We start from the raw sequence: 9,764 nt of genomic DNA on the forward strand, positions 1-9,764 counted from the left end.
TTTCAGTTTGATTTGAGTCTAAAAAAGAGAACATGCCAAATTGCTTAGCCTGTGTAATGCAAGTTGTTAAACTAACCACTGGGGTTTTTTGCTTACATGAGGTAGTCCCGATTTGAAATGCTTTCAGATTCAATCGGAGGATTTAATGACTCTTGGCCTTTGTTCTCTTGCAGTTCGGTTTCAGCCTCCTGACAAAATGAATTATAAAAGGATATTGCATATTCACTAATGATTTCCAATGGATGATTACAGCTTTAAATTCAAGTCTCTTTTCCCCCTCTTGACCTATTGTCTCACATCCCGTCTCACTGCTCTGGTAGGGTTCAAAATCAGAATCAGGCACCCGAAAGCACATTACGTTAGAGGTTAAAAAGGCTCAAAAGCCTGCCGATGACACTCTGAGCTGTAAACAGTGAGGAGATAAAGGGATGCAGATCCAGCGGTTATAGAGAAGAAAAGGGGGGAAGAGGCCTGAGCCTTGTCAGGAGGAAACTATAAATGCCTGGGTGTCTGTAGAAGCTGTGAGAACACTGGAACATCATCCCCTGTCACTGCGGTTCTACTGAGGATATCAGAGGATTATTCTCATGTGAGACACAGATGTATCTCTCGAGTAGTTGGGTCGTATTAGACTGCTCGTGTGTTCCTTGGAACTGGTTGTGTGGTGTGTGTGTGTGTGTGTGTGTGTGTATGTGTGTGTGAGAGGCTCCAGAGATTTTAAGATATACTCTGCAAACAATTAGGAGCTGGTAGTGCTTCTCCTGTGGCTGTCTCTAATTAACACTGCAACGAGGCCTTAATTGGGAAGGAGATTTTGTTTTTTTCTGCTGCCTTTCGGTGGCTGTCTCAGCGGTTGTGTGACGAACAGTGAGAACAACAGAGTCCCCTGGCCGCCCTCAGATTAACAGCTTCTATGTCAAGACTACTTAATGTTTGTGTTGTCAAGAGGTTTATCATCACTTAGAGGAGTAGACTCAACAAGTATTCTAGTCAAAATCATCAGGTAAAAGTTTCTTCTACTTCTCCACGCTTAAGAGCCTCGCTATTTGCAAGTAAAAGCTGTCTGATTGGAATTACCATGGCAACAAATGGCTTCTTCATTGAGGCTGGCGTTTAGCGTCGCCAAGTATAGTGCACTCACCTCACCACATAGACCAAAAGTACCTCCTGGAAGTAAAGCAGAGTGAGAGAGCCTAATATGTTTTTTTTTCTGTGCTCTTTTATTGTATTGCCGTGTTCCAGTAAAGGGCCCAGTCACATGGAGCCTCTGAGCTCGTATTCTCACAGTGAGAGCGCCGAGTTTCACTTGATAATGAATGTCTGTGGTGAGAATCCCATTATGGCGCTACTCCATCAAGCCTACAGAAAACACAGGAGCGGCGAGGCAAAGGCATTTAAGGGCCATATCAGTCAACTAGATGAGGGCTACCATGCAAACCAGATCCTCCTTTGTGAACCTCCCTCAGCACACGTCTGAGTGCGTGTGGACAGGGAGATAAATGCATTCACACGCTACAAGAAGCACCCAGCTCTCACATTTGAATGTGTTCATGTCAATGCTTTTTTCGGCAAAAGAAACAGATTGTCAAACAGAGAAAGCTGCACATGCAAAACAACTGGACAGAGGTTGGGATGGAGGTGGGAGGGAAGGGGATGAGTGGAGTGGAGTAGAGAGGGGGGAGGGAGGGGAGGATCAGCACTCACCTCTGAGTAGACTGCTGCTGTAGTTGGAGAAGGAGTCAAAGATGCTGTTGGATGCCATGACAGGGGAAGCCAGAACAGCGTGGAGCAGTTGATCTCCACTGACCTTGGGGAGCAAAAAAAAGGAGGCTTGAAACACAGAAACGAAGTATAAGAGACAGAGAGAAGAGAGAGAAGAAAGGAGAGCAGAGAGGACAAAACTCCTGGAGCTCAGAGCCCGTTTGCAACCAAGAATCTAGGGTTTGTGACTACCGCAGGAATCCCAAGCCACAAGCCTGCAGAGAGAGCAGCAGCATGTGTTAGCAGCAGCACCAGGAGACGTTTGAGAGAGAAGTGGAGAGAAGAGGGTCAGAAAGAAGAGAAGAAACAGAAAGAGGAGGCAGTTGAGGGAGAAGCTATTGAAACAGAAGCAACAGCAGCATTTGTGTCTCCAGGTGTCGAGTTGGACTCACCAGGGCTGGAGATGAGAGGGGGCCCACCTAACGGAGCTTGGATGGTGGAAAGGGGCCGCTGGAGAGGGCTGGGTTTGTGGTCCTCTGTCACGCAGGGGTCTGAGGGTCTGAGGTTAGCCAGCTAGCCTGATAGCGTGGTCTGTCTTTCTCTTTCTCTCCCACGATGGTGGTGGCCTGACTAAAGCGTCAGTGCTAGTAAGAGGCTAAAAAGCCACAGTGTATCTGCATCCTCCTCGCCATCCTCCACACAGAGAGACACACACTCCTCTCCGTGAGTGGTGGAGCCCACGTCACATGTCACGTGAGGTCACCGGGCCTCTCCCTCCCACCCTCTAACCCTCCTTCCCCTCCCTCCCTTCTTCTTCTCCTATCGTCTTTGCTTTTTCTCTGGTTTGTGTGCTTCATTTTTTTTACTTTCCATCCGTCTCCTTCTCTGACTCGCAGTCTTCACTCTCACTTTTCATTGGTCGTCCAAGTTTTGGAAACATTCTATTTTCTTTTGAGTTCAAACCAGGCAGCGGCCTGCACCACTCTGGCTCACTGAGGTTTATAAAGAGCACTGAAATCGCTGCAGAAGAGTTGGAGAGGCATTAAAATTTATTAAGCCCAACAAAAACACAAGAGACAGAGAAACAACAGGAGCAGATTAGATGAAGTGAAAGAGAAAGAAGAGATAACTGTGGCCTCTAGGAGACAGGAACGTGTCAGTGTCTGCTGAGCACTCAGTGTGCTGTACTTGACTGTGTATGTATGTCCTGTGCTAGTTTTGTGTTTGTCTGACTCACGGCACATCTGTGTTTGTAAGAACCGGTGGTTTTGGGCCTGCAAAACCTCCACCCTCACTTACCACTTGATAGTATCATAATCTTAGCCTCATTAGAAGCACTGCTGCCAGTTTAACTCTACCCATTCTCCCGTTTCAATATCTTTCAGGTTATATCCTCCATCCCTCATTTACAGTTTTTCTTTCTCTGGCACTCTGTCTCAATCTTTTTTATATATGTTAACACGCCCCCTAACACATTTATTTCAGTTCAAGTTCACTTGGGTTTGATCAAAAACATTTACTTTTATAATACATTTGTGATTTTTACCTGAGCTTCTTTTTGCAGTATGAAAAAGCTTGAGAATTTGTGGCTAAGTGCAGTCTCTTTCCCCCTGAAAGTGCATAACGATTTAACCTGGTTGTGGTTTTCACACTTTTACATTTTCTGGGTTCATTTTCTACCTGTACAGTAGCAGCCTGATACCAGTGTTCCCTTTTCTATTTTTGTAGTTTTTATGCTATTTTATTTGAAAGTTTGTTCAGCAGTTGTGAGAAAAACAGGAAATGATTTATATTGCTTCATATTCACACAGAAATTAACTGACGAACGGAGTGATAAATGTGCTATAAGAGAGAGACTGCTGTAGTGCTGTTAACCTGACAAACTTGCAGTACTACATGAATATGTGTGTGTTTCTGCCTGTTTGTGTGTGTGCGAGTGCACAAATCACTGGCATTTGCAAACCTGTGGTATCTGCACTTCCTCTCTCCTTTCTCCTGTTTCTCAGTGACACACTGACCATGTCTGGCCATGGGACAACAGACCCAAACCACCGTCTGGTCACTCATGTGACCCAATTGCTTTCCCTCGAAACCTGTGCGTATGAGTGTGTGTGTGTGTGTATGTAGCTGTGTGCATGTTTCTGTTCTGTGTCTGTCTCACACTTCTTTGTGTATGAATGTCAACCCACGTTGTCCTCTGCTAATTGCCGGACAAAACTGCTGCATGGACCACAGCATGTGTTTGTATGTGTATATACAGTACCACCATGTTCTGAGAGAGAGTGTGTGTGAGAGAGAGAGAGAGAGAGAGAGAGCTTGCCGCTCTTCCTGGTAGCCCGCACTGCCCTGTAAATGAGCAGTTGCCGTTGAGTTAGGCGGCAGCGCGGGCTAAATGACACGGCGTGTCGGCAAGTGTGGCCGAACGCTGAGGCCACAGCCGCGGCCCCAGGGCTTTTATCAGTCCGTCCACGCGGCCACTACAGGCCTCCGACTTAACCTCACACACAGCGAGGCTTCCTCTTCTAACACCTCTGCTGCCTCCCGACATGGCCTCGGCCCCGGCCTGCCAGCATAGGGACAGATTACAGCTCTCTCTGCTGAACAAGAGGTACTGCTGTCACACAGGCCCACAGGGAAACACTGCTCTGTGCAAGGCCAGGGGCATGATGGTTGAGGCAGAGATTCTTTAGCTAAAGTTTTACGTTTTTGTGCTTTTTCTCATGTGCCTCTGCTGGGTTGTGGTCTGTACAAGTTTATATTTGTTTAGAAATGGGGATGCACAAGTACTAGTTTTGCAGGGGCCTGTGGTTGTTTCAGTTTATAATCATTTTATGTGCATGTATTTGTGCAAGTGAGACATGTTGCTGGTAATAATTCATGTTGTTTTGTTTTTCAGATTTAAGTGTGTAATATATTTTTCTGCTAGCTGTTTTCACAAGGAGACTGTTTCAGATTATTGTCAGTTTCCTTATTTTTGTCCATTTTGTGGTAAGAAACGTTGCCTCTGGATTTTCAATGAGGAATAGAGAAAAGCAAAACAAATATAGGACCATCCCACAGCATTGTGCAAGAATGGGAATTGGCTCCATTGTAGTGTAGTCCAAACTGAAGAAAGCGCTGGAGTCAAGGCCTTTTTCTCCGTCCTCGGACCGCTCTGTGTTTTTTCTTCTTTGTCTAGGTAAACATCTGCTTCATGTTTTGAAATGTATCTCAGGGCTTTGCGCTGCCCATGACCGTGAGGGGAAAATAGTCTGAAGATCATTGTGGCCGTCTTTCACTCAATTCTTTTTTTCCCCTGCCCAGGCCTTGTTTATCAAGCCCCTGTATTTAAGCTTAATATAACTCCTGTTTTGCTGAGAAAACTGTGGTGGTTTAATCACTGTCAGTGGTCCTACGCCTCTCGGGTGTGGCTCGTGAGGCAAAAAGGACCCAGTGCGGTCGTGCGTCCAGCTGCAAAGGGGCTTATTTTGTGGTCTAAAAATTGCAGGCTTCCCCATATGTTCCCTATAAACGTGGAATGCAGCGTGGGACTTGAGGAGGCTTTTATAATGAAGTGGCCGTCATTGCATCAAACACCATGGTCCTGCCTGCCTCTAGGATAGGCCTTGGGAGCTCGTTTTTGGGCTGCATACACAGGTCCAATGTCCTACCAGCTCACTCACACCTCATACTGGCCATTTTCTTCTAATTATATTACACTGCTCATTCCATTGACTGATGTTCCTGTCCACTTTTAGTATAGCACACCCACATTCTATCCTTATGATTTATAACACTGCACAGATTTGAGATACAAACAGATTGAAAGAAAGTCCCCACTGACTTTGCATGGAATTTTTTTACATATAACTCACCAGAGAGATTTCTTCTGAACGCTTTCAAGCTAATTGTCAGTATTATTAGAAGAACCCCAAAAGAGGAAATTTGCACAAGACAGTAAGAAATGAAAATATAAAACATGTAAAAATTCCTAACTCGTATGTCGGGGTTACAGTTTTAGATAACTGCGTAGTATTTTTTTATTATCTAAAGAGATCTAGAAAGTTCGGCCTTGTATGGAAAATTTTGGATTAACTGAATCAGCGGTCAGCAGGGGGTTACAATTAACCCTGTGTTGTGGTGTTGGTGTGTGTGGGTGTAGCTGTGTGTGTGTGTTTGTCTGTCTGTCTGTCTGTCTGTCTTCACGTGTATGTCTATATGTGTGTGTCTGTGCTGCTGTTGTCGTTGTAAGCAAGGCACTCCCAGATGCAGTGGTTTTAGCGTGCAGTATCACGGTTGGAAGTGATCACCAGGCCCATTATTTATTTATTGGCTCCAGCAGACATGGAGACTTGACTGTGGTAACCACACAGAGAGGAGGGGAGTGTGCCGTGTCGCCACACACTGAGAAGGCCGTATACCCAGAGTTCCTTTGGAGCGCTACATGTGTACAGTAACCTGTGGCAGAAGCAAGACAACAGAAAAACAGTCTGCGATGGGCCGTAACAGTAGGAGAGCACTGTAGCTGCAACGTGGATATTTATGGAGAAAGTCTACACGGCAGAGATCACTGTCAGGAACAATGATCGGAGATAAGCTGTGTGAGGACAGATAAGATTGAAGATCATGAAGTGCACAACATTGTGACAGCTGCCGGATGAGGGATTTAGCTGTCTTTCTTCATTGCAATGTTGTATCCCTGGCACCTGCTGCAAGCTCTTTAAGACAAATTTACCATGTTTACAGGTAGTAAAGCCTCCATACCCCCTTCACCAGAGCTCTTCCTGTTATTCAGAAACTGTGCCAGCACAAAGACCAAGCATCCAGTTTCCTTTACAGTAGCTTGATTCAAGCCCCGCACAACCACTGGCAATGAGCTGTAGAGGCTTTTTCGACAATTTATGGCTGTCAAATAGTTCCTCCTGTGTACCTTATGAAACACAGTACAAAATAAATAGATTTTGTCACATCATATCACTCTTCACTCATAATCATTTAAATATTTACATTAAGGTATTCAAAGATGAACAGGTTAAGTCATCTATGCTTTTCTTTATCAGAATTTTGTGGTATATATAATAATCATATATATTTAAATATTTCTCTATTAATAGTCGTTACAGTAGATATACATAACAGTGGGACAGAAGAAGTAAGTCTCAATGTTTTTTAAAGGAGAATTATATGAGCTGGAAAAACTGATAAATATAAAATAAAAGTTCTCTTAACTAAATATCTTAAGGCAGCCAGCGTCAAGACTGTTCAGCAAGTTCAGCAGTTCAACTTCTATTTATTCCAAGTGAACCTAGTACATAGTGCATTTATTTATCATCTCATCTCATAAATGTTGGTTATTCTTAGCAACACAACACATAGTTTGTCTACTAATAGACAGGTGATTTATGTCTGTCTTTAGAAAAGTATCAAATTGACTCGTGAATCCATTGAGTAGCTTTAGTAATCTGGGATTTACTTCTATTCCCTGCTTTATCTGTTTTTTTAGATATAACAAAATGCTGCTTTCAAGTACTGGTGATAAGATATAACATATGTGACACTTTGGCTGCTAAATGTGCATCGCATTCTGTTGTGCATCGCTATTATTTTGAAAATCGAATCAGGAAGATGATTGATAAAACAAACTCTGCACTCTACTGAGCGTCTTCTAGTTTGATCCTGTTTTGATTCACAATGCTTATCAGGTTTTGCCTGTGTGTTTTGTGAACGACTTGTCTTCACCAGAGTGGTAAATTTACACTCAGCTTTGAGGTACACAGAGGCACCACATCATGGCAACAGAGCAGCTGGAGGGTGAAGTGCTGCAGCCTCACATAAAAGCACCCGTAAACCCGAGACCTCAGTTACCCCAAATGCCCCAACGCTCAACACACACACAGCTCAGCCCCAGCCAGACCAGAATAGAGCAGACCATGGTCTTGCCACAAACCCAACTGATCCCATTGACCTCAGTGCATCATCAGGATCTTTAAAAGCTCACACAGGTGGAATGCTGCAAGTTTGCTATGTCTTTTCCCTTTTTCCTTTCTCTCTTTGATCGTTGACATCTATGAGAAATGCATATTTTCTGCATAGACGAGGGTTTCGCTTTGCAGAGTTGCAGTTAGTTTGTCAGAGTGCTACTCTCATAATGTTTTATTACCTGTGTGTGTATGCGTGCATGTGTTCGTGTCTATGTGTGAGTGCATACGTATTTCCTGTGGTTCAGACATGGGTTTTGGATGTGACAGACAAGCCTGCAAGCATACTAGTCTGTGTGGGGCAGGATGTTCCTCTAAGGCAGATGCACAGTGGTTAACTTAGACACTGTGTGCGTGTGAGCCTGTGTCGCTGTGTTGCTGCATGAAACAGTCATATGTCCAGTGTTCATGCAAAGGCCTGTCTCCACACTGTAAAAAGTGACACTGACATTCAATCTCCATTTATTTTTAAATTAAGTGCTCAGTTGCCTGTAGTTACAACCGTTGTGTGAGACATATGGAGCTAATTTAAATAAAACTGCAATAGCACAATGTAAAAATATTCTATTCTTAGTTTATAAATATTCAGTTATTTATAAATATTCAGAAGTAGACAAAAAAAAATAGTTATCCCTAAAATGTTATTTCAATTACGTGTACTTTTTCTATGTAATTTTATTACATAAGTGCAATGTAAAGGGTCAGCCACTTGCTGTGATGGAGTGTGATGTGATCCTTATGGGATCTAGTAAAGTGAAGTTTACTCGACTTGTTTGCATTCAGTTTATCCCAAGAATATTTACATTATGTCTGATTTTTTGAATAAATAAACTTCGAATTTCATATATTTTAGTTACAAATGCCCTAAAAATATTGTATCATGTTTATGAGGGCCGAGAATAATTTTTTTGAGTGTAATATCAGCAAAATGTATTTAAAAGTAAAATTATTCATTATGCAGAGAGAAATACCCCCTTTTATTGGTATATTGTTATGTATAATAAATAAATAATCATTCCACTGTTTTATTGTAGCTAACTGAAAATGTATGAATCATAAAGAGTTTGACAACTTGTACCTGATTGTTTGTCTTATTTAGACAAAGTTACAAGCAGAGCATGTGAGAGATAACATGAGAGTCTGTGAGTGTGTTTGTGTACGAAATACGTCTGGTTTAACCAAACCAGCAGTGTGGTTTATTATTTACTCACATTTGAAAGAAAAACAAAATACTTGTGTTACCCAATAAGACTTTTGTAATTGTGAGGTCAGGAGGTTCACACATTGGGTTGCATGATAAAAATTAATGAACATACCAAAGAACTAAAGCAATTTATTTGTGGCAAACTTTGAGTGTACAATAAGTCATGTGTTTAAGTTGAGATGGGTTTAACTTTGTAACTTGTGATGTTCTCCGTATCAAACACATTGCACAAAATGCATATTCATTATGTTAAGTAAACAAGCAAATTATTTATATATACATATATATAACCAGATATGTATCCACTTTATTAACAGCAGGTTAGAAGATGTAACACTGTTCAAAATCAAAAAGTATATGTTTGTCTTACTTAGAATTTTGTGAAATGGGCTGCATCGAAACCATGTCTTTAGCTTGTCAATCTGCCATTGATTTCTGTGTGTGCATGTATGCGTGTGTGTGTGCTTGCAGCAGTGACCTGCTTTCATATGACAGCCCACACATTTCAGTACCTCGGTGGGTTTTACTGACCTAGAACAAGGGAAGGGGGCTCAGGAAATCCACTGCTATGTTCACAGCGTGTGTGTGTGTGTGTTTGTTCGTGCTTGTATCTGTGTGTGTAACTGTAAATGTGGGCATATGTGCATAGGCTTGTCTTTTGAAAGCCAGTAACATAATAGCGCACTCCATTTTTCTCCAAAATGTCGTTCTCACTTTCTCTTTCAGCCCTCCCTCGCGCTGCCTCTCTTTCATTTGTCTCTCTGTTTGACAAATAGGAGCGACGTCCATTAGGATGCTTTATGAGGTGATGGTGACACGGGGCACTCTTGACGGCCCCTAACACTGTCTCAACTCCCCACACAGACACTCTCAACTCTCCCTGTCTCTCTCTGCCTCTCCGT

The 9,764-nt window shown here is 42.7% G+C and overlaps 1 protein-coding gene across 1 annotated transcript in view; it reads right to left on the bottom strand.

Moving 5' to 3' along the window:
- Positions 1–2,348, bottom strand: part of runx3 (RUNX family transcription factor 3) — a 44,503-nt gene extending 42,155 nt beyond the window's left edge. The window contains exons 1-2 of the mRNA XM_035674044.1: positions 2,154–2,348; positions 1,705–1,807 (exon numbers count right to left, since the gene is read on the bottom strand). Coding sequence (XP_035529937.1) covers positions 1,705–1,762 — 58 coding nt within the window. The 5' untranslated portion in view covers positions 1,763–1,807; positions 2,154–2,348. The remainder of the gene's footprint in view (positions 1–1,704; positions 1,808–2,153) is intronic.
- Positions 2,349–9,764: the final 7,416 nt, after the last annotated feature.

The sequence above is a fragment of the Morone saxatilis genome, unplaced genomic scaffold, assembly GCF_004916995.1.
Source record: "Morone saxatilis isolate NCDOM2014 unplaced genomic scaffold, NCSU_SB_2.0 Contig3, whole genome shotgun sequence".
Classification (NCBI taxonomy): Eukaryota; Metazoa; Chordata; class Actinopteri; family Moronidae; genus Morone; species Morone saxatilis.